The sequence below is a fragment of the Hypanus sabinus genome, chromosome 12, assembly GCF_030144855.1.
Source record: "Hypanus sabinus isolate sHypSab1 chromosome 12, sHypSab1.hap1, whole genome shotgun sequence".
In the NCBI taxonomy this organism is placed as follows: Eukaryota; Metazoa; Chordata; class Chondrichthyes; order Myliobatiformes; family Dasyatidae; genus Hypanus; species Hypanus sabinus.
Window position 1 is genome coordinate 74259473 of NC_082717.1, and position 26235 is coordinate 74285707.

A 26235-nucleotide genomic window follows, 5' to 3' on the forward strand; every position below is an offset into this window, starting at 1 on the left:
AGCAAACAACTAAATGTGTCAGGGATGGGGTAAGAAGGAGAGAAGGGGCATTAACAGAAGTTAGAAAAGTCAATGTTCATGCCATCGTAGCCTCCAACCTGATGGCATGAACATTGACTTGTCTAACTTCCGTTAATGCCCCTCCTCCCCTTCCTTACCCCATACCTGACATATTTAGTTGTTTGCTTTCTCTCTCTCTCTCTCTCTCTCTCTCTCTCTCTCTCTCTCACTCTCTCTCTCTCTCTCTCTCTCCCCCCCCCCATCACTCTGCCTGTTCTCCATCTCTCCATCTCCCTCTGGTGCTCCCCCCCTTTCTTTCTCCCGAGGCCTCCTGTCCCATGATCCTTTCCCTTCTCCAGCTCTGTATCACTTTCGCCAATCACCTTTCCAGCTCTTAGCTTCATCTCACCCCCTCCAGTCTTCTCCTATCATTTCGCATTTCCTCCTCCCCCCACTTAATTCAAATCTCATAGTATCTCTCCTTTCAGTTAGTCCTGATGAAGGGTCTTGGCCCGAAACATCAACAGTGCTTCTCCTTATAGCTGCTGCCACCAGCATTTTGTGTGTGTTGTTTGAATTTCCAGCATCTGCAGATTTCCTCGTGTTTGCTACAGAAATTCTGAGGCAGCTGAATGCAGCAGAACAGGGAAGTGAGTTCTGAAGCCAGTGGAAGTTCAGCAATGATAGAGTTCAGAGCTCTTTCACAATGTGACTCACCTCGTCAGCCACCTGATCAGCACGCTGTTGCATGTTCTCCAGTTCATTGCGCATATCTGCATCATCGGCCATGATGAAACAATCCTACAATGGCAATAGCAGTTCCCAGCAAGATACAAAATAATGGCACCGATTACACCTGCTGATAAAGAAAGGTGAGTGAATTAGACTGACCTATTCAAATATAAAAACTACACATTTTCCATTTTTGTAGTTTACATAGATATCGACAATCTCAAACCCAATTATTCATTACAACGATTAACTAAAATGGAAATCACAGTTCTACTGATATTGTTAGTAGTACAGAGAGTTCAACAACATAGGCAATCAGTCCAAATTTCACCTTTAGTTAGGTTTTTCCTTGTTTTCACTTTGTATCCCCACTTTGTATGGCATTTCTCTTTTTGGGCAGGGCTCATCACACAGGGGGGTGTTAATTTATTGGGAAATGCTAGTTAATAGGAAATGGGGTGGATACTGAGCAGTACAATATTAACTACTTAAAGGAGGATGTCAACACAGACACACTCCAGAAACAAGATAACAAAAACCTAGGAGAGCACATGCATGCCACGTGTTCTCTTTTTGAACTAGATGTGAATTGAAGGATTCAGATGGTGTCCCATGTGAATGTAATTCCCATAGCATTACTTCAACAACAGCAGTTGCGTTGTGGACAATGTATATCGACATAATTGAAAACAAGTTATCTGCCCATTATCACATTGCTATTTGGGGGAGCTTGCTGTGCACAAATTGGCTGACATGGTTTGTATATGATAACTGTGGCCAGACTTGCTCTTTGAAATAGACCATAAAGCGTTAGAAGTAGTCAGCAAATCTGGCAGCATCAGTGGTGAAAAATGTTATTCTTTCAGATAAACAAGTTTCCATCCGACAAAAGCTCTTTAACTTGAAATGTTTACCACTCACAAGACTGAAACGTTTATTGTGTACAGATCTAGTTTAGAGTTGTTGGACCACATGGCGTTGAGTAATGTTCTACCATTTCTGAATTGAATTACTGTTGTGTCTACCAACTTTCCAGGCAGTGAGTTTCAGAACTCCACCCTCTTGATTATATATTATTTTCCTTTTCTCCCCTTTAATTCTTCTGCCAATTACTTCAACTCTACTGTATACCTCATGATTTTTTAATTTCAACCAAGGGGAATGCATCTTTCCCATCTACTCATTTGGGCCCAGCTTTCCCTGTTCCAAGGAGACTGACCCTAATGTGCATAAAAGAATATAAAAGCAAGGATGTATTGTTGAGATTTTATAAAGCACTAGTGAGGCCTCGCTTGGAGTATTGTGAGCAGTTTGGGGTCCCTTATCTTAGAAAGGATGTGTTGAAACTGGAGAGGGTTCAAAGGGGGTTCATGAAAATGATTCCAGGATTGAATGGCTTGTCATGTAAAGAGTGTTTGATGGCTCTGGGCCTTTATTCGCTAGAATTCAGAAGAATGAGGGGCTTGATAGAGTGGACGTGGAGAGTTTCCTATGGTGAGTAAGTCTAATACCAGAGGACACAGCCTCAGAATAGAGGGGTGTCCTTTTAGAACAGAGATGAGGAGGAATTTCTTTTCTTTAGCCAGAAAGTGAAGGATCTGTGGAATTCTTTGCTCAAGCAGCTGTGGGAACCAAGTCTTTATCTATACTTTAGGTAGAGGTTGATTGATTCTTGATTGGTCACAGCATGAAGAGATATCAGAGAGAAGGCAGAAGACTGGGTCTGAGAAAAAATTGGATCAGCCATGATAAAATGACAGAGCAGATTCAATGGACCAAATGGCTTAGTTCTGCTCCAGTATCTTATTGCCTTATGGTATCCAAACTTTCCTCTGAGATCCCTGTTCAGATTCCAGCTACATCCATGTACATCTAGACAGCACCTTCTCCAGTACAAATCATTATTCCTGACCATAATTATGTGTGGCTGAAGTTGATTAGAAGGGATGATGGTAAACCAGCAATGGCAATGTTATGCTTGTCATAAAGGATTTTTCAATTTACAGATAGACTTGGAAATTCAAGTTGGCACTGGATCCCAGGAAAAGGCATTTGTAGAATGTGTAGGAGATGGCTTTTTCAAGAGGTTTTGGTTGAGCCCACTGGGGAAGAGGCAAAACTGGATCTGGTGTTGTGCAGCAAACCAGATATGATTAAGGAACCCTTAGAAGCAGAGATCATAACAAAAAAGAATTTATCCTGTATTTTGAGAGGGAGAAACTGAAATCTTTGCATTTTAGCAATTGGAACTACAGAGGCACGAGAGAGTAAGTGACCAAAGATGATTGGAAGGGATTACAGTAGACCAGCAATGACAGGAGTTTCTGGGAGTAATTCAGAAGATGCAGAATCATTTCATCCCAAAGAAGAAGAAGGGAGGATGTGGCAACCGTGTCTGATAAGAGAAGTCAAAGACAGTATGAAAGCAAAGGATTGAGTAACAATATTGGAAAAGTTAGTGGGAAATTTAGAGGTTTGGGAAGTTTTAAAAACCACCAGAAGGCAACCAAATAAGCAATAAGAGGAAACATGATACATGAAGGTAAGCTAGCCAACAGGATAAAAGGCAATACCAAAAGCTTTATCAACTATACGGAAAGTCAAAGTAAGGTAAGAGTGGACAACAGATCACTGGAAAATGATACTGGAGAAGAGTAATAGGAAATGAAGAAATGTCAGACAAATTGAATAAGTATTTTGTGTCACTCTTAACTCTGGAATAAACCTACATCATGCCACAAATTTGAGAAAGTCAAAGGACAGAAGTAAGTGCTGTCATGGTTTCTAAGGAGAAATGCTTGGGAAGCTGAAAGGTCTGAAGGTGACTAAGTCCTCTGGACCAGACGGGTTACGTGCCACTGTTCTGAAAGAGATAGGCATTAGTAGTGATCTTTCAAAAATCCTTAGATCCTGCAGTAGTTCCGGAGGACTGGAAAATCACAAATGTTACACACTCTTTAAGAAGTGAGGAAGGCAAAAGACAGGAAATTATGGTCCAGTTAGGCTGCCCAGATAGAATGGACATGGAGAGGATATTGCCAATAATGGGAGATTATGGGACCAGAAGGCTAAGACCCACAATAAAAGAACATTCCTATAGAACAGAGATGAGGAGCAATTTCTTTTGCCAGAGGGTTGTGCATCTGTGGAATTCATTGCACAGAGAGCTGTGGAGGCCAAGTCATTGGGTTGATAGGTTCTTGGATAACAAGGGTGTCAAAGGTTTCCAGGAGAAGGCAGGAGAAAGGGTTGAAGGAAAAATAATTTAGCCATCTTCGATCGGTGGAGTAGACTTGATTGTCCAAGTGGTCTAATCATGTTCCTATATCTTATGGTCTACAGTCTTATTAAAACAATAACAGATTTCAGAATAAAGTGTTACAAATACAGAGAAAGTGCAGTTCAGGTAGACAATGTGTAAGGGCATGATGAGGTAGATTGTGAGATTAAGAATCCATTTTATTGAACTAGGAGACCTTCAATAGTTTATAACAGTGGAATAGAAGCTGCCTTTGAATTTGTTGGTAAGTGCTTTTTGTATCTTCTGCCTGGACGGAGGGAGGAGAATAAAGAACGTCTGGGGTAGATGCGGCTTTTGATAATGCTTGTTTCTTTACTGAAGCAGCAAGAAGTGTAAACAATTGGCAGTGAGTTCCAGAGATTAACCACTCTTTATGTAAAAAAAGCTACCTGCTCAAGTCCCCTTTGCATAGTGCAGGTGAGTGGCCTGTGCACTCTCCCCCATACAACCAAACCCTTCCTTTCATGTGGCAACCAATAGGTGCAGTTCATCCAGTGGTTTTGCAACTTGAACCACAATATAATGTGCCAGAGCTTATATTCAATGCCCTGACTTAGTAAGGCAAACATGCCAAATACCTTCTTTACCACCCTATTGGTCAGTGCTTTGACTTCCAGAGATCTATGGATTTGAAATATGTGAATGTTGCAGTTGGAAAGGACAGCAGAGATCAATCATTAGATGAAATTAGCTACAGTATTTATAAATATTCTTGCACATATGCCATCATCTTTTTATTCCTCCTGCTGATATGTTGTATTTCCACAGCCTCAAGAATGTTTCATACATCAGATGAGTAATGGTAAAAAATAAAAACTAAACAAAACGTCAATTCCATATACTTATAAACCAAATAATTATGAGGGACTGGCAGTAAATATAAAACTTTAATTCAATCTACTGATGTTCATACACCATACAGTTGTTCTCAGAGTCCAAATGGTATTAATTCTAATGAAAGTCTTATGCTCTAATAAGCTCTGGCAGGAAATCAATGCAAAGCATTTCAGCTATCTGTTATCAACTTGAACACAGCTGGCTTGTCTCAAGACTAATTGAGAATCTTTTTGACCCTGCTCTCTCTCTGCTAACACCTTACATTAATGATGTCGGCAGACTAATATTTTCTTGATGAAAGTCATCAAGATCACAGGGGTAACTGCTGATCAGAATTCCAACTCAACCAGCCTCATAAGTCCTTGTTACTACATGTGCTGGTCAAAGGCTGGGTATCTTGTGGCACCGGGCTCAGCTCCTAATTTCCCCAAGCTATCCTACCACCATCCCACACTCCCCCACCTCTGCCCAAGACAGAAGGAATAACCTCCTCTTGGGTTGATGGGGACCAACATTAAAAAATCTCTGTATCATCCAAAACAAAGTAACTGCTTGACTGGGACTTTATTCGGGACCCTGAATATTCAATTTTACCAACAGCACTACATCCTGGTCCAGGCTATACCATTCAAATTTGCACTATAGCAAATCACCAAAATTTCTTCAGCAGTGCCTCCCAAACCCACTGCCACACCCGTCTGGATATTGCCACCAAATAAAGATTGGACTCAAAGTCAGGTCTAGCAACCAGCCTTGGCAACAAATACAATTCCTTCATTGCCACACAGTCCAGATGCTGGAATTTCCTGCATAACAACTATTCAGCATGTGGAGTAAAGCCCATTTGCTGCTATCTTCTGAAGGATAATTGAGGGAAGACAATAAATACTGCCTCCAAGGATATTTTCGAGAAAATATTAGTCTGGGGGGAGCAACACAACCTGTTGGTCTGGTTTCATATTATTTGTTAGTTTATTCTTGTGTTTACATGTTCTATTTCTTTTTAGTCATCCTTTGTTGGTTTCTAAAATCATTCCCTGTCCTCTGGCCTAGCCCTAATTTTCACAACAGAGTACATATTTTCTTTCAAATATATTCTTATGATATTAAAGAAAACCATTTAACCCCATCAAGTCTGTGCCAAAACTCAAAGCAATCCCTGTAAAACTATTTCCTGCAACCTATTCTCTCTTCAATGTCCTTCCACTCTTCCAAATCTCCTCCCATTCACCTACGCTTCTGGCAATTTACAGGAGCCTATTCTCCAACTAGCACATCTTTGGCAACTAGAGCATCTGAGGAACCTTCATGTGATCACAGTGAGAACATGCAACATGAGAACTGACAGCACTGGAGGTGAGCATTGAACTTGCATCGACAGAACTGAGAGGCCACAGCTCTACCCCTTGGCTCGGCGTGACCAAAAATTTGATACCATGTTTAACTTCCTTAGTAAGCCATAGAACATGCTTCTTTTGCGTGGAGTCTTTTTTTTTTTGTCATCAGAATATACCTTTACTAAGAATGCAAAAATATATTTGTAGCCATCGCTGATCTGCTGTTTTAACCTTTAAGCTATTTTTTTCCCAGTCAACTTTCACTAACTTTGTCTTCATACTTGTCATTGCTTTTATTTAAGAATGGGACCCCAGTTTCAGACTCAACTTTCTCATCTTCAAACTGGATTTGAAATTCTACCAGGGTAAGACCATTACTTCCGAGGGAATCCTTTACTATGAGATCATTAATTGACCTTATCTCATTCTGCAATAGTGGATCTAAAATAGTTTGCTCCGTTTGGTCCCTCAAATGCTCTTAGACTCTGAATGTACTCTAGAACCTCATTCTCAAGGTTGCTTCTGATTTGTCCAATTTATATGTATACTGGTATCACTCATGATTCTTTAAGTCCCTATAATTCTGTTTTGTCCTGTAATATAGATACAGTTAAGAGGCCTGTGTACTATTAATGTACTCATTAATGACTCCTTAACTCTCCTATTTCTTATCTTCTCATATCTCCTATCAAAATGTCATGCTTTGCACCTCTCAGCATTAAATTTTCTCTGCCAACTAGCCATCAGCCTGTCAATATTTTGACGAAGTTTGATACAGTCCTCCCCCACAGTTCACTGTGTATCACCATTTGTGTCATTTGCAGATTTGGAAAATGGATCGTGCACATCAAAATTCAATCACAATATATATTAAGAAAATCAGTGTGCCTGGTACCAAACTGCAAGGAACTCCATTGCATATTTCTTTCAAATTCTCTCAATAGCCCTCTCTGTTAAATTGTTAGAAAACTTCATTATGCTAGATGGTCACAATTGCCTTTAAAATATGATGTTCAAAATTCAGATTCAGATTCACCGGTAGGGTGGTCCCAGTGGCAGACTTCCTGGGAAAAGAGTCACTCATGAGGGGTGGCATTGGTGAATGTGCATAACAGGGAGTGGATGGAGTGGAGCACCTCGGGGAGGACCTCCTGCCAGCGAGAGACCGGCAATCCCTTTGACCTAAGGGCTGAGAGTGTGGCCTTCCACACCATGGCATTCTCCCTCTCCACCTGTCCATTCCCCCGGGGATTATAGCTCGTGGTCCTACTAGTAGCAATACCCCTAGCCAGCAGGTACTGGTGCAGCTCATCACTCATAAAGGAGGACACTCTATCACTGTAGATATAGCAGGGATATCCGAACAGAGTGAAGAGCTGGCACAGGGCTTTTATGACGAACGTGGCAGTGGTATCGGGGCAGGGGATGGCAAAGGGGAACCGCGAGTACTCGTCGATGACGTTGAGAAAGTAGACATTGCGGTCGGTGGAGGGAAGGGGGCCCTTAAAGTCGACACTCAGTCGCTCAAAGGGGCTGGTGGCCTTGATAAGTTGCGCCTTTTCAGGATGGTAGAAGTGTGGTTTGCACTCAGCGCAGACTGGACAGTCCCTGGTCATCGTCCTGATTTCCTCAAGGGAGTAAGGCAGGTTCCGGGCCTTCACGAAATGGTAAAGTCGGGTGACCCCCGGGTGGCAAAGGTCTGCATAGTGGGTGTACAGCTGGTCGAGCTGCACACTGGCACACACTCCCCGGGATAGGGCATCAGGGGGCTCAATGAGCCTTCCAGGCCGGTACAGGATGTCATAGTTGTAGGTGGAGAGTTCTATTCTCCACCTCAAAATTTTATCATCTTTGATTTTGCCCCGCTGTTGGTTGCTGAACATGAACGCAACTGAGTGCTGGTCGGTCAGCAAGGTGAACCTTTTGCCGGCGAGATAGTGCCTCCAGTGCCTAATAGCTTCCACTATGGCCTGGGCTTCTTTCTCCACCGCGGAGTGCCGAATTTCACGGCCTTGAAGGGTACGAGAAAAGAGTGCTACTGACCTTCCTGCCTGATTGAGGGTAGCAGCCAGCATGAAATTGGAGGTGTCACTCTCTACTTGGAAGGGAATGGTCTCATCCACCGCATGCATCGTTGCGTTGGCAATGTCCCCTTTAATGCGGCTGAAGGCCACACGGGCCTTGGCTGAGAGGGGAAATGTGGTGGACTTGACCAGGGGGCGGGCCTTGTCTGTGTAATGAGGAACCCATTGGATGTAATAGGAAAAGAAGCCCAGGCACCATCTGGCTCTGAGGGTGGTGGGAAGAGGGAGTTCCAACAGGGGGTGCATACGGTCGGGGTCAGGGCCAGTGACCCATTCTCCACAACATACCCAAGGATAACAAGTCGGGTAGTTCCAAACACACACTTGTCCCTGTTATAGGTAAGGTTAAGAGCTTTGGCCGCTTGGAAAAATTGTTGGAGGTTGGTGTCATGATCCTGCCAGTCATTACCGCAGATGGTGATGTTATCCAGATATGGGAACATGGCCTTCAGTTGGCACTGGTCTACCATCCGGTCCATTTTCCTCTGGAAGACACCATTTGTGACACCGAAGGGGATACGCAGGAAGTGATAGAGCCTGCCGCCCACCTCGAAGGCGGTGTAGGGGCGGTCTTCTGGGCGGATGGGGAGATTATGGTAAGCAGATTTCAGGTCTATGGTCGAGTACACCTTGTACTGAGCTATCTGATTGACTATATCCGCAATGTGGGGTAGGGGGTATGTGTCAAGCTGCATGAACCTATTGATGGTCTGGCTATAGTCCACGATCATCCTATTTTTCTGCCCAGTCCGAACAACAACCACCTGGGCCCTCCATGGACTTGTGCTTGGCTCAATGATCCCCTCCCTGAGCCACCGCTGAACCTCTGACTGAATGAAGGCCCTGTCCCCCGCACTGTACCTCCTGCTTTTAGTTGCCACAGGTTTACAGTTGGGGGTCAGGTTGGCAAATAGCGGTGGGGGAGGGATCTTGAGGGTGGAGAGGCTGCAAGTGGTGTCAGTAGCGCGGCTGTTGGCATGGTGTTGGGTGGGACGTGTGGGTCGGTGTGTGTGTGTGTGTGTGGTCAGTAGCGGGGTATGTGATGAAGTCCCACAGAACTGAGGATTTCTGACAGTGATTGGTGGGAGGGGCCCGTCATACTCCATTGTCACACTTTTCAGGTGGCTCTGGAAGTCGAGCCCCAATAGCACAGGGGCACACAGTTGAGGTATGAGCAGTAACGCAAAGTCCCGATATTCTGTGCCCTGCACCACCAGTGTTGCTACACAACCCCCCCCGGATGTCTGTGGAATGTGGTCCAGAAGCCATGGTGACCTTCTAGCTTACCGGCTGTGTCACGAGACCGCAGAGTTGCGCTGTGTCCAGGTGAATAAAACTCTCAGTGCTGCCTGTGTCAAACAGGCAGCTAGTCCTGTGCCCCTCCACCAGGATGTCCATCATCGACCTGGTGAGCTGGTGTGGAGCGCTTTGGTTGAGGGTCACGAAGGCCAGAGTTGAATCGCCGTCTTGGTGCCCGGCAAGCACCCATGGGCTGGAGGAGGGGTGAGTTGGTGCCGACAAAGATGGCCGCCCCCATGCCTCGCACGCAGCGGGCAGGCAAGATGGCGGTGACCAAGATGGCCTTCCCCATGCCTCGCACGAGGCGGGCAGGCAAGATGGTGGTGACCAAGATGGCCTTCCCCATGCCTCGCACGAGGCGGGCAGGCAAGATGGCGGCAACCAAGATGGTGATCCCCATGCCTCACACGTGGCGCTGCTCGACCTGCTCGTGGTTTGGACTTACAGGTCTTGGTGAAGTGGCCTTTCTTTCTGCAGCTGGAGCAGGTAGCTTCTCGGGCTGAGCAGCATTTTAGGGGGTGCTTTTTGAGTCCGCAGAAGTAACACTGCGCGGACTCGCGACTGGCAGCAGCCGAGGTCGATTCGCCGGCGGGTTGCAGGGTCTGCAGCATCCACAGGGTCGGCGGAAGATCACGCGCCTGGACAGCATCAGCATCGTGCAGCGTGGCCTCCAGCATGTCGGCCAGCTTGATCGCCGAAAGTAAGGTAAGATCGGCGTGTTCCAGCAGCCGCTGGCACACGTACACTGACCTGATCCCCATAACGAAGGCGTCGTACCAGGAGCTCCGCATGCTGTTCCGCCATTAGTCCCCTGCAGTCGCAGGCCCACACGAGTGTCTGTAGGGCCCGGACAAACTCAGCGCTCGTCTCTCCAGCCCGCTGCCGCCGTGTTGCTAAGTGATGTCTTGTGTAGATGGTGTTCACCGGCCGCCGGTATTGTCTTTTGAGGGCATCCAGTGCACCCTGGTAGTCCATTTTGTCTCTGATCATGGAGTAGACCCTTGCACTGACTCTGGAGAACCCTGTGCATCGTGGCAGGATCGGTCACATGCATCTCCTCCAGGTACGATTCGAAGCATGCTAGCCAGAGTTTGAAAGCATCGCCACTCCCTGGGATTGGGGGTCGAGATCCAATCTGTCTGGTCGTAAAATGCTCTCCATGTTTTAAAATTGCTGCTAATAAAATTGATGCACCATCAATAACTCTCGGAGACGGGAGGTGAACAATAGGCTTTTATTAGCCGCAAACGAGACCACGACATCCTGGAGACTGAGGGAGGAGCAGTTTACATAGTATACATATTTCAAAGTAAATTTATTATCAAAGTATTTGTCATTATATACTGAGATTCATTTTCTTGCAGGCATTCACAAAAGAACAAAAGCTTTGTTTTTTAAATTAATTCCCACCTGTCCAAATATTTGCTAATTTGGTCCATAATATTTGTTTCTAGAGTCTCTCCATCACCAAGTTTAAATTCAGTATTCTGAAGTTTTTAGGCTTATTCCCACAGTATCATTGAACATTGGGAGTGACGTTTGCAGTTTTCCAGCACTCCAATTGAATCTGCAAAAGCTTTTAAAATGATGGCCAATGCCATTTCAGTTTTCTCCCTTACATCCATCTTAGATGCAACCATCTGGCCAAGGTGATTTATCCAACTCCTGCTATACTTCGAGTATCACCTCTTTATCAATTTTTCGTCCATTCACAATATCAGCTGCATTTCCTTTGCTGAGATCCCAGCAACGCCACCTTCATCGAACAGTACAACATAGGCCAAGAGCTTAATGTTGTGCCAACCTTTTAGTCTACTCCAAGATCAATCTAACCCTTCTCTCCCACATAGCCCTCCATTTTACTTCCATCCATGTGCTTATCTAAGAGTCTCATAAATGCCCCTAATTTATCTGTCACTACCAACACTCCAGGCAGGGTGTTCGATGCACTTATCACTCTCTGATTAAAAAACCTATCTCTGACATTCCGGCTATACTTTCCTGCAATCACCTTAAAATTATGCCCTCTCATATTAGCTATTGTTTGGGAAAAAGACACTGGCTGTCCACTGTATCAATGTCCCTTATCATCTAGACACCTCTCTCAGGTCACCTCTCATCCTCCTCTTGCTCCAAGGAGAAAAGCCCTAGCTCACTCAATTTAGCTTCATAAAACATGTCCTTTAGACCAGGCAGCATCCTGGTACATCTCCTCTGCACCTTCTCTAAAACTTGCACATCCTTCCTATAATGAGGCAACAGAACTGAAGCAACACTCCAGCTGTGGTCTAACTAGAGTTTTATAGAGCTATAACATGGCATCATAGCTTTTGAACTCAGTGGCCCAATTAATGAAGGCCAACACACCAAACCACCCTATCAACTTGTGTGGCAACTTTGAGAATTCGAGAGATATGGATCCCAAGCTTTCCCTGTTCATCCAAGCCACTAAGAATCCTGTCATTACACTTGTACTCTGCCTTCGGGATTGACCTCCCACAGTATATCCAATCACTTCTCCGGATTGAACTCCATCTACCACCTCTCAGTCCAGTCTTGCATCCAATCGATGTCCTAAGACAACCGTCTACACTCTCCGTACACCACCAATGTTTGTGACATCTGTAAACTTACTAAACCACTGTTCCTCATCAGTCATTTATAAAGTCACGAAGAGCAGGGGTCCCAGAATGTAGCTCTGTGCAGGACCATTAGTTATCAACGTCCAGGCAGAATACATTCCATCTACCACCATTCTCCATCTTCTATGTGCAAGGCAATTCCGAATGCATATAGCTAAGTTTCCATAGATTCCATGCCTCCTGACTTTCTGAATGAGCTACCACGAGGAACCTTGGCAAATGCCTCAATAAAATCCATATACCGTACATCATATCCACCTCCATCAATTCAAAGTCAATCTGGCTCATGAGGCATGACCTGCCCTTCGAAAAGCCATGCTAATCAGACTGTGCTTCTTCAAATATTTATAAATCCTGTTTCTAAGAATCATCTCCAATAGTTTTCCTACCAATGATGTAAGGCTCACTGCCCTATAATTCCCAGGATTATCCCTATTATCTTTCTTGAACAAAAGAATAACATTTGCCACCCCCCATTATTTAATACTACTGGAACAAGTGAAAATGCAAAAAATTATCATAGGCACAGCAATCTCTTCCCTCACTTCCTATAGTAATCTGGGGCATATCCCACCCAACTCAGGGACTTATCCATCCTAATGTTTTTCAATAGTTCCAGTACATCATCTTCCTTAACCTTGAGATGTTGCAGTATATTAGATTGTTCTACATTGATCTCACATTCACCAAAGTCCATCTCTCTGCTGAAATATGAAGCAAAGTATTCATTAAGAGCTTCCTCTGCCTCTTCTAACTGCAGGCAAATGTTTCCTCTTTTATCCCTGATGGGTCCTACCCTCACTCTGATCATCCTGCTGTTCTTCACATAGCTGTAGAGTGCCTTGGAATTTTTCACTGATGGAGCAGACTCATTTTGAATGCCAGTCCCTCCCTCTTCCTCATTCAGTAGATTTCTTCATGTCTCTTATTCCTCCCACACATCTTTTCACACTCTCCTATTCACCTGTTTACAAAGTGTTTCTACATTTCCCCATCACGCTTGCTGCCAGTCTTCTCTTTGCCTCTTTTATCTTTCACTTCCTCTCTGAACTTTCTATCGTCAGCCTTTTTCTCATTTGTATTAACAACCTAGCATCTATCATTTTCTCTTTATTTTATTCTCCTTTTTTTTGGTCATTGAAAATGTTCTTTCCCTACCCTTCTTGCCCATGGGAACACCTGTTAATTATAGATGAAATAACTCCATCTTAAAATCCTTCCACTGTTCACTTAGTTTTTGTCTGCCTAACATCAGTTCACGCTTCATCTCTGTGAGAATATCTAGATGAAATCTGCAAAGACTAAATCATTCTTATGCACATATATTTTTGCATTCTACCTGAAGTGCTGATAATACCATGAAGCGCCTTTGTTGGTCAAGTACAGTCTTTCAAAGTTTCAGTCTTTCAATGCCTGGGCTTTTGTGACAACATTGCCTCAATGGGTCTCAGTTTGGGGGTGAAAGTAAATAGGCAAATTGGATGTAAAAGTATTTATTTATATATTCCTTTCATGAGCTCAGGACGTCCTAAAGTTGTTTACAACCAATTAGGAATAGCTGCCATGGTCACAGATATCAGGGAACCATGTTGCATACAAACAGATCCCACAAACTGCAATGCAACAATCTATAATGGAATGGGAAAAGTTCAATGTGCAAATGGAACCATTAAGATAAGCTTTATCTGTCTTGTGTACATTGAAACATACAGTGAAATGCATTGAATCAATGAGGATTGTGGTGGCAGCAGTCACAACTGTTGCCATTCTTCAGGAACCAACATAGCATGCTCACGACTTGCACTAACACTAACCATACGTCTTTGGATTGTGGGAGGAAATAGGAACCCAATGTGGTCACAGGAGGAATATACAAACTCCAGTGGTGGCTCGAACCCGGATCAAACAGCTGGCGTCCTGTAAAGTGCTGCATTGCCACCTTGCTGCCCACAGGACTTACAGGACCTGGTCTGCAGTTGAACAATGGTGAGACACTCAGATGGAACAGAAATGGAAAATTCTGTGAGGTGCACCAAGGGAGTTGAGGTGTTTACCTTGATAACGCAATAACAACACAAAAAAGGGAGAAATGTGAATAGTTTAATTTTTCTCTTCATATCCTTAGGTCTCAACAATTCCTAGGGTTTAGATCACAGGTTTAGATGGATTATTAATGGCCCCACTTTTGCATTGATTAAACAGTTGCAAAGGTGACTTTTCTCCGGTCGATTGAACAACAGTTTTTTTTCAATGCTCCAGAACGATTTAACTATGCATTCAGCAGCAGGACCAAAGTCAGTGTTCCTTCCTTAAAACCTATTAGGCACATAACCTAATTTCAGTTTATACAGTTCAATGCCAGATATTGTTTCATAATACTTCAAAATGCTTTGGGATGGTGTACATTTTTAAAAGTACTACTTAACTTGGTGTTATTGAAAACAGCTCAGAAACCATGTTTACAAGTTGCTTTGATGGTGATCTTGCACGTATTGAAACAGTTCATTAAGTTACCCAGCCAAAGAGACTAAAAACTTGCTGGTTTGCATTTGCTGAACTCAAGACAGCCTGGAATAAACATAACTTTTCTGCAGTTCACCAACAGCTTCAGCAAGAGCAAGAAACCCAGAACTCACTCGGTCATCAGGAGGTTCCTGTGGAAGCAGGCATGTGACTCGTGTCGTGTTCAGCAGTTCAAAAGGAAACTGGATCTGTCCCTTGTTGTGCTGTCTTTGGAACGTGGAAAATACTGCCCCGGATTTTAATCTGCTTGAATCAGCCAGGGGGTTTTCTACTGTTTGTCCTTAACCTCTCCCAGGTGCTTAGATGGCTGCCAGGAAATGACTTCAGCAATTGTTGCACTGCACCTGGGACTCTGTAATGAATTTAAATAGCTAAGACTTGCATTCTGAATACCTGATTCAGCCATGTGCTCAGGCTCTGATGTCAGATGTGGCTTAGCTGACTCATCGTCAACTCTGAGACCAGAATTTCTGGGCTCTTTTCAATTCGGGGCTTTGAGGCCAGCTCTCCCATACGGGACTGGGGGAGTGCTTCTTTGCTGGCAATGTCATCCTCCGAATAAAGCATTAAATTAAGGTGGGGCATCCACTCAGTAGGACTTAGAAGACCGTGTGAGCTAATACAAAGAAAAATGGAGGGTGACGAATCTTTGGAACTCTCTGCACTGGTGGGTGGTGGAACCTAAACCATAAAAAGTATTTAAAGGGGGTTCAATATTTGATAGATTGAGGGATAGAGCAGGAAGGAGAAAGGAAACGAAAGAGCAACCAAAGGCAGCATGGATCAGCCATGCTTGTACTAAATGGTAAGGCAGGCTTGAAGGGCAGGTTCCTACCTTCTTGTTAAAAGAGATAATCCATGAGCAAATGACTATCTCTTAATAAAATTAGCAAACCAAATAACTAACTATGATCATATTTTTCTTTGTGAAGTTTTTCAGTGTATGACTTGGCTGTCAAATTTCTACATTACAACAGTAACACACTTAGGATTCTTCATTAGGTGCTTGAGGAAGCTCTGCAGGGATGGATTGAACTTTACTAAACTTCTTTAAAGCACCGCCGTACCCAGCAACTCACGGGAACTGCAGGGGCAACATCTAGGGGTACCCTGTTCAGGGGTGAAGGGAGTTTAGAGACAGGTGTCCTGCTCAGAGTGAAGAGACCAGCCTTGGAACACGTGCAATAATGATGTTGTGAACATTTACAGTTGGAAAATGGTACACATAGAAACATAGAAAATAGGTGCAGGAGTAGGCCATTCGGCCCTTCGAACCTGCACCGCCATTCAGTACGATCATGGTTGATCATCCAACTCAGAACCCTGTACCTGCTTTCTCTCCATACCCCCTGATCCCTTTAGCTACAAGGGCCATATCTAACTTCCTCTTAAATATAGCCAATGAACCGGCCTCAACTGTTTCCTGTGGCAGAGAATTCCACAGATTCACCACTCTCTGTGTGAAGAAGTTTTTCTTCATCTCAGTCCTAAAAGGCTTCCCCTTTATCCTTAAACTGTGACCCCCTCGTTCCCCAACATCGGAAACAACCTTCCTGCATCTAGCCTGTCCAATCCCTTTAGAATTTTATACGTTTCAATAAGATCCCCCCTCAATCTTCTAAATTCCAGTGAGTATAAGTCTAGTAGATCCAGTCTTTCTTCATATGAAAATCCTGCCATCCCAGGAATCAATCTGGTGAACCTTCTCTGTATTCCCTCTATGACAAGAATGTCTTTCCTCAGATTAGGGGACCAAAACCGCACACAATATTCTAGGTGCAGTCTCACCGAGGCCTTGTACAACTGCAGTAGAACCTCCCTGCTCCTGTACTGAAATCCTTTTGCTATGAATGCCAACATACCAGTTGCCTTTTTCACCGCCTGCTGTACCTGCATGCCCACCTTCAATGACTGGTGTACAATGACACCCAGGTCTCGTTGCATCTCCCCTTTTCCTAATCGGCAACCGTTCAGATAATAAACCGTTTCCATGTTCTTGCAACCAAAGTGGATAACCTCACACTTATCCACATTAAATTGCATCTGCCATGAATTTGCCCACTCACCTAACCTATCCAAGTCACGCTGCATCCTATCACATCTGATCCAGTGATATGCAATCCCAGCCACTGACATTCACAAGTGCAGATGTATAGATGAGAAGGTATCTCTCTATTCTATGTATAATACAGCAAAACTGATGTGTTAGTTGTGAAGTCACAGCAGCTGGATTTGTTACATAGAGTTGTTACATGTAGATTGGCTTAATGTTTTAATTCACTGGCATGATACTATAATTTTGTAACCTGGTAATTATTTAATACAGAGCAAAACTGCAGGGGTGGTAATGAAATTTGTAACGCTTCCAAGAATACTAGGAGAGCCACAGGAAGTCAAACAAATCTGTCCCAGTTCATACAGTACCTTGCAACTTCTATTTTTTTTTACATAAAAAGACAATGTTTATACGCCTTTGCTTGTCTGCATAAAAATCAAATATGATCTCACTGAATGGCACAGGAGGCTCAAGGGGCTGTTGAGCTTGCTCCTGATCCTATTGGCCATGTTCTGAAGCCCTGTGTCATCTCATCATTTAGTATTTAATGTATATTGCATCACAGGCTTCTGTTATTTAACTTTAATTCTGAGATGTGGAAAAGCCAGCATTAATTGTCCATCTCACATTTTTCTGAGAGGGTGATAAGAGTCCTCCTTCACAATGGAAGATCCGACAACCACAAAATGAAGCAGGTAAAACATTGCATTGTCTGGGAACTAATAAGAAGGTCCAATTCTGAGATCAAGTTTCCTTCCCTAAAGATTATTGGAGGACCAGACATTGTTTTTATTTCAATCTAATAAATACATTGTTAACTTTAACAATAAGAAAATAAACCTACAATAATAAACATTTACAAAACAAACATATTATAATAAGGTAACAAACACTATCTTATTTCCAGATGCTAAATAAAATTAGCAATTGACAATCTAAACTTTCTTTCTCAGTATGGGTGATTAATAATTTGGTAATATAATCACTACATAACCCAGCATTAAGGGTGAAGTAAAGGATGAAAACATATCTGCTAACGCCACTGAAAAAGACCACATGGAGACTTGTAGGGAAAAGATCTTGTAGGATAATCAGGTATGACAGAGGTATGGGGCAAATTAGAGAGCACGTCCCCAGAGCCTCCACAGGCACAGAGGCCGTCCTCCCTCTGTTCTATATCTTCTACTTTTTTGAAGGTTTCCACAGCCTCTTTACCTACTACTACTTCTGTAACCTCTTCCAGCAAGAAAAAGTTTCGCCCAGATGGTTTTTATTGTTCTACAAGTTTCTCATTCATTTCCAGTTTTCACCACTCCGTCACTGACAGCCAAGCATTTGGTCACCTGGATACAAAGCTAACCCCTCTCTCCTTCTGGAGGTACTCCTTAAACCCTACCTCATGTATAACTTACTTGCCCACTCTTCCTGCCCTGTCTCTTTATGTAATTCAGTATCAAAATGTATTGGGTAAATCACCTGTAAATGTATAAACTGCTGTGACAGCATCATTCCATGAGAATGGAAGGAATGTTAAGTGGTCTTAATGAGAGATATGAATGTTTAAAACAAGGGTTCCCAACCTGGGATACACAGACCCCTTGGTTAATGATAAGGCACCATGACTTATAGCTGATTTAAAAGGAACAACAAATGAGAGGACAAATCCACAAGTCAGTTCAGAATTGCAGGGTCTCAAAATGTAAAGGGATCTTTAACTCATGGAGGAAGGCATATTGAGTCGATACTCATCAGACTTTAGAGTAAGGTGTCCTTACAGCAGCATGTAATGTTCTGAGAGGGCTTACGGGCAAGATGCTGAGAAAATGTTTACATATTAAGTTTATTTGTCACGGGTGCATAGAGACAAACATTGGAACATACAAAGAAATTAATTGTTTGCTTCAAATAAAATCAGCAAGGATTGTACTGGGGGCAGCCTGCAAGGGTTGCCATGCTCCTGGCGCAACGTTGCATGTCCACAGTCTACGAACCCTAACCGCTGGAATGTGAGAAGAAAACAAAGCACCCAGAAAAAACCTACCTGGTCTTGGAGAATCGTAAAAACTCCTTACAGACAGCAGCAGAAATCGAACCCCAGTCGATGATTGCTGAGGCTGCAAAGCAACTACATGAACTGACTGACTCACTGCCTTGCCTCTGGGTCAGGAGTTGCCAACCCGGGATCCACTGACCCCTCAGTTAATGATAAAGGTCCATAGCATAAAGAAAGGTTGGGAATTCCTGTTCTAGATGTTCCTCTAGAACCAAGAGGATGAATGCTAAACTAAGACATCACTCATTTAAGGCAGAGATAGTAATAAATTTCTTCCCACAATGATCTGTGAAACTAGAAATCCCTCTCCTGAGATCATGGAGGTTGACTCTTTGATGGAAGTCAGATCCAAAACAGAGAGCTTTTTTGGAATAGAGTGGCGTCAGGATTTGATCAGCCTGATGGGATTAAGTGGGCTATTCCTGCTCCCAATTTCTCATGTTGTTACTCTATGAAGATTACCATCATGCTAGTTAATAATGAGGAGCCAACACAAGGTCACAGAGAATGCATTATGGATGAACTGAGAGAAAAATAGAGTTCAACAAAAGCACAAGAGATTCTACAGAAGTTGGAAATCTTGGGCAACATACACAAAATCATGGAGGAACTCAGCAAGGCAGTAAGCTGGGGAATAAACAGTTGATATTTTGGCCCTTCATCGGGACTAGGAAAGAAGGGGAGAGAAGCTAGGCTGAGAAGGTGGGTGGTGGATGAGTGGAAGAAGTACAAGCTAGCAGGTGATAGGTAAGACTAAGCAAGGGGGAAGGTGGGTGGGTGGGTGGGCAAGGGAGGGGATGAAGTGACAAAGTGGGAGTGGATAGATGGAAGAGGTAAAGGCTAATGAAGAAACAACCTAGTAGGAGACAACAGCAGGTCATGGAATAAAAGGAAGGAAGATGGGAGCCAGAGGGAGGTGGATCTGCAGGTGAGAAGGGGTGAGAGGGTAACCAGAATGAGAAGTGGAAAATGAGAGATGGATGGGGGTGGGGGGGGGGGGTGGGTAAGTTATAAGAAATGAGGGTCATTGATGTTCATGCTATCATGCTGGAGGCTACCCAGATGGAATGAGGTGTTCCTCCTGTTGAGTTTGGCCTCATCATGGCAGTAGAGGTATTCATGGGCAGACAGGTCAGAAGGGGAATAGGAAATCAAATTGCTATCGGGAGATCCTGCTTTTTGCGCTCAACGAAGCAGACCCCAGTTTGCATTCAGTCCCACCGATGTACAAGAGGTCACACAGGGGGCACCAGATACAGTAGATAACCCCGGCAAACTCACAGGTGAATTGTCGCCTCACGTGGAAGGACTGCTTGGTGCCGAACGGTGGTGAGGGAGGTGGTGTAGGGGCAGGTGTAGGACTTGTCTCATTTGCAGGGGTAAGTGCCAGGAAGATGATCAATGGTGAGGGATGAGTGGACACGGGAGTTATGTAGAGAGCGATCCTATGGCTAGCTGGTTGTCGGGGGGGAGGGGGTTGGGAAAAGATGTGCTTACAGGTCGGATCCCATTGTAGGTGGCGAAGTTACAGAGCATGAAGTGTTGGATGTGAGGCTCGCAGGATGGTAGGTAAGGATAAGGGGAACCCTACCCCTGTTAGGGTGGTGGGAGTGTGGGGTGTGGTCAGATGTGTGGGAGATAGAGGAGAATGGATGAGCATAGCATCAACGGTAGTGCAAAGGAAGTCCCGTTCTTTGAGGACATCTCAAAGTTCACCAAGAGTATCGTCCATAACCACGAATAGAAACATGCCAATGATAGGAAGAAGTGAGCCATTTTGACAATTCTTAAAACCCAACAGGCTATAGTAGAAAATGTTAGAAATATGATAGAGAAACAAAATAAAAACAAGAAATTTTGTTTCCACCAAGGAGTACTTATTCTTTAGTCTTAGATTTTTACTTAAACATTAGTGGCAGAAAGCCGACAGGAGTAAATCTAAATCAGTTAGAATAAGGATGTATTTGCTCCGAGGTAATTATTTTTAAAGGAAGGGAATTAATTAAAACTATGTTATTTTTCAGTAATAGATTTTAATTGGATTAACTACTTGGGGAAAGAGATATTAAAACTAAAGATAATTAGTTCCCAAATGGCATTGGGTAATAAAATTAAACAAATTCATTTATTAGATTTCTTAAAAATCTAATGTCCATAATCATTGTAAACCCCCATGCTGGTGACAGGATAAAATGTCACATAAAAATTCCTTGGGGAAATGTCCTCCTCAACACCACCAGGTATTCAATTTTGTTCTATTAGTCCTTCTGTTTCCTTTTCATTCATTTATTTTTTCCAAAATATTGAGAGAATAGACCAAAATCTTCCTGGAAAAGTAATATGTTAATAATGCCCCTGGTTATCAATGTGCAAATCAATCAGCAAGTTCAGTTGATTAAGATACATTGCAAAATGTAGAGGTGATTTTATGCCATTTCCCTAACTTCTTACACAAAAGATAGCTCTCTTTGGCCACTGAACTCGATATGGAAAGTTACATATCGGTACACAACATGACAATCATAATGTTATATGATGTCAATCAAACATAGGGACACAAAAATGGAGCAATTTAAAATATAACTTTCTTCAAGGTAGCAATTTTTAGTTAGAGGTTTCAAATTTTGAGATTTTATTTCTCTCTTGCTCTTTATTTTCCCCTCTTTCCTCAATTTTAGCAAAACTTGTTCTTTCTATTTTATTTTTCTTTCCTGATCTCATTATAACCATATAACAATTACAGCACGGAAACAGGCCATCTCGGCCATTCTAGTCCATGCCGAACGCTTACTCTCACCTAGTCCCAACAACCTGCACTCAGCCCATAACCCTCCATTTCTTTCCTGTCCATATACCGATCCAATTTTTTTTTTAAGAATCATTAGATTCTAATTCACCCTTCTTCTCCATCATCCTTCAATTGGTAAATGGGTTAAGTATGTGCTTGGTTAAGTAATACGCTGCTTGTCTCATTGTTCACTCAATTCTAAATTTCACAAAGAGGATCTCCTCCATTGAGCGATGTGGCAGTGTGTTCTTGGAAATTGGTACAACAGATCTAGCAGCTCCGGGTAGAACTTCTGCTTGGGAAAATGGAGCAATTGAGCACTCTTACAACCCAGTAACCTAGTAACAGGCACAAAATGCTGGAGGAACTCAGCAGGTCAGGCAGCAGTCACGGAAGTGAATGAATAGTCGATATTTTGAGCTGAGACCCTTGTAACAGCACAGTATATCAGATTACCATCGAGTCACCTGCTGCTCATGAAGGGCGTAGATAAGAATATCAGGAGCATAAGGCACAAAAAGCAAGCTGCCAAGCTGGGAAAGCTGCAACACAGCTCTACCTGTTGTCTAATTGGATAAAAAGCTGCATTTACACGAAGCTGATAAGTAATCCCGCAACAATCAACTAAGGTCTGCAGTCCTGCTACAAATATAGTAAATATTTCTGGGCAATTCCACTGTAGATGGTCTCCAAGAATGTCAATTTGTACCATTAATTTCAATGATGGTGCCACTCAACAGATGCTAAAGTTGAGACTGAATCAACTGCACTGCTTTCACCAGAAGTTCAAAGTGAATGAACCATGTCAGCCTCCCACACCCTCCCGGAAGGCTGCCTTTAACAAAACTTAATCTCTTGACAAAATGTATAGAGAAGCTGAAAAATCTGGGAGCAGTAAAGACCATAGCAGCAGCAACATGAAGACTTGGATTCGACAGCACAGGAGCAGATACCGAGGCCTACCTTAATGCCATCTGCCTGCACGTGGGCTGTATCCCTCCACTCAGAGCCAGTTCAGTGGCTGTAGTTATCACATGTATATCGAAACACTTAAACATCATATAAAACGTGTTGCTTTGCATCAATGACCAACACAGTCCAATGACGTGCTGTGGGCCAACATAGCATGTCCACAGCTTCCGGACTCTAACTCCTATGTCTCGGACTGTGGGGAAGAGATGCAGGATCTAGAAGAAACCTATGCAGTCATGGGGATAACATACAAACTCCTTGCAGACAGTAGCTAGAATTGAACCCCCCAGTCACTGATTGCAGGCACTGTGAAATATTACACTAACCACTACCCTACCATGTCATCCTAAGTGTCTTGGAAACACTGTATCAACTCTGCCTTCTCTGTAGAAACCTCGCACTGGGCGTCCCCCCTTTCGCCTTAAACCTATGCCTGCTGTTTCCTCCACCATGCAAAAAGCCTCTGATGAACAATCTTAACTATTCCTCTCATTGTTTAATATGCTTCTGTCAGGTCACTCCTCAGTCTATGATGCCCCAGAGGAAGCCATCCATGTTGGTTCAACTTCTCCTTATGCTCCAATCAAGGCAAACATCCTGGTGAGCCCCTGAGTTATAAATTCTCCACATCTTCTTGCATTGTGCCAACCAGAAACACAAACAAAACTCAGAAAGTGGAAACACATCCTTCCTTAGATATGGGTCCTAAATCTGCACACAATACTCCCAAATGTGCTCTGACCAACTTATAGCAGGTGGATAGAAGCTCTCCTTGAGCCTGGTGATGTGCGTTTCAAGTTCTTTTTTAAACCTCCTGCCTCGGACAAGGAGTGGAAAGAGAGAATTACTGGGGTAGGAGGGGTCTTTGATTCTGTCGTCTGCTTTCCCGAGGCAGCAGGAAACGCAGACGGAGTCAGCAGAAGGGAAGGTGATTTCCCTGATATACTGACCTGTGTTCTCTGCTCTGTAATCTCATGCATCAAAGGCTGAAGATCTTCAGTCAATGAGTATATTCAAAAATGAAATTGATATTTGGGCATAAAAGGATTCAAGCAAGAAGGAGTGAGAAAATCAAGAAGACCAGCATCATTGGTTTGAAAGGAGGAACAGCTCAAATGGATATTTGGTTTCCTCCTGCTTTTGGTTCCTACACCATGGAGACAAGTAATGCTTTAGCAAAAACAAAATCAGAAATGATGGCCTTGATTCTGATTTCAGGATAAAGGAATAAAATTAAACCATGTGACAGTTTTGTGATTGCATTGCTAATACTGGAATAATTCAAATAAGCAGTGAACAGTATACATAGTAGATTGCAGATTGTGGTTATGTAAATGGGTAACAGGACAACCCACAGACCATATGGAATCAATTGCAGTCTTGTGTAAGGTTTCGGTTTTTAATTAGTTCTGCAGAGCTGAAGTGGGATGCTCCACCTCTCCCAGCTGCTGTGCAGACATCACATGATACTATTTTATTTGTTCACCAGATGTGGGTATCACCAGCTTTAGTCGGACATCAGAAACTGCCCTTGCCAAGGTAGCAGATCAGTGCTTGAACTGCAACTGCTCCCACACTGATGATTACTGTAAAATCCAATATTTAGTCCCAGCAATAAAACTTCATTTGCATCCAGATCAGTGTCATGAGTGACTTGGAGGGGGATGTGAAATCGGTGGCATTCCCATGTTCTTCTAAGTGTTGGGGGTCACAGGTTTGGGAAGAGCCACTGGGGGAAGCCATTAACACTTGTGTAAATGATATATGCTGTAACCAGACTACGTTGGTGGTGGGAGAGAGGGGGATTGAGTACTATTTAGTTAATACATCACAAGAAAGACCACATGGCCAATTGCATCAAACCCAGCTCCCAAAAGAGGAATCTTCTGTGTGCCATTCCTTGACTTAATTCCCCTGAAACCTGGTCTCCCTCACATGCCCATTGATTTCTCACTACTTTTCCTCTGCACTCCAACACCTGGAGTAACTGACAATAGACAGATTCTTTATCCATGTTTGGATGAGGGAGAAAACTGGGGTGACTGGAGAAAGTTCCTACAGCCATGGGGAGGATGTGCAAATGCAACAGGCAGTGTGGGAGGCATCTGCATTAATGGCTGCATCAGCATGCCAACCTGCATAACAATGGACTCATACAGCACAGAAGCAGGCCTTTCGGTCCAACTCATCCCTGCTGATCAGGCTGTCTTCCAGAGCCAGTCACATTTGGCTGCATTCAGTCAATGTCCCTCTAAACCCTTCTTATCCACACACACGCCTAAATGACTTTCTAATGTTGTAATCATACCTGTCTCTGTCACTTTCTCTGGTAGCTCATGCCACCTGTGTGAGGAAGTTTCCCGACTGGTCCCCTTTGGTAATTTGATCATTGGCTTGTAGATCAGATACAACTACTGTACTTTGAATCGTCGAGCAAATTTGTGCTCATTCTTCCTTCTCTCACGTTATCTTGCCATTACTGAGATCAGTAATGAATGTGAACCCAACTGTAATTTGACATTAACAGCACCCTTTGGTTTTGTGCTGATGCACCTTTATTAAAGAAAGTTGGCATCAGAGAAAAATGAAAGTCTACGAAAAGTTATACCACAAAATATGTATCAGTATTTGTGAAAAAGTTATTATGTTTGCAAAGAATATTATTCAGTGACTGAAAGGTGAATAAAAAGTTGGCATTGAAGACTAAATCCCCAAGTCATACAGTAGATAAACAGGCCCCTCGGCACCCAAGTCCATGCATATCATCAAGCACCCATTTACATTAATCCCACACTGACCCCAGTTTATTCTTCCCACATCCCTGTCAACTCCTGCAAATTCTACCAATTACATTTACAATTTACAATGATCAGCTAACCTGCAATTAACCCACCAAGGAAAAGAACTGTGCCACGAGGTATAATTATTAATTTAGTTGGAAAGCATTTGGCATTGAGTATTGTGCTACTTTACAGATATACTGAAACAAATTTGCTGTCATCATCGGATAACAGTTACCTAATAATTTCTTTCACTTCTGTGTTGCGAGCTCCAAGCAACACTCAGTTTGCCCCACATTTTTTTTTGCATTATGCCATTTTAGGTTACAATAAAAATTCTAAATTTATAGCACCGAGTGCAATGGATGGATGACTGAGCCACTAATCACATCATTGTGCCAGTCTGTTTAGAAAACTGATAAACCATCAAAAAATAATGCCTCATTAAATATTCCTGTGTAAATGAAGGCGGATTGTGTAGGCAGGTGCATAGACTGAAGGGTAAAGCTCAGAGAAGTCATGAATAAGAGATTGAATAAAGCAATTTATGACAACTCCTCTTAAGCAGATTCCAATGTTACTTTGCAGAACTCAATTTAATGATTATAATTGTCTCCTTTAGAAACATGATATATTTTGATAGCATACAGCTTTGACAACAGGAGATAGGTCTCACTGTCCCAGTAAAATCTGCAGTACTTCAAAGGCTAATCTGCCATTACTTAACAAGTCAACTGCCGCAATTTGTACTTTACCAGCACTTGCCGCAACTAATAGACTGCTGATTTTTGTAAAGCTCAAATAAATAGAGTTCAGCCAAGTTCCACTGCT

General features: G+C 43.1%; 1 protein-coding gene across 2 annotated transcripts in view; it reads right to left on the bottom strand.

Annotated features, from left to right (window-relative positions):
* The window catches only part of LOC132403017 (synaptosomal-associated protein 25), a 69764-nt gene extending 54696 nt beyond the window's left edge, over positions 1 to 15068 (bottom strand). Inside the window, exons 1-2 of one of the 2 annotated variants that reach the window (XM_059986222.1) lie at positions 14869 to 15068; positions 718 to 856 (exon numbers count right to left, since the gene is read on the bottom strand). In XM_059986222.1, coding sequence (XP_059842205.1) covers positions 718 to 789 — 72 coding nt within the window. In that variant the 5' untranslated portion in view covers positions 790 to 856; positions 14869 to 15068. Of the gene's footprint in view, positions 1 to 717; positions 860 to 14868 lie in introns of both variants that reach the window. The other variant, XM_059986221.1, reaches the window with a different exon arrangement.
* Positions 15069 to 26235: the final 11167 nt, after the last annotated feature.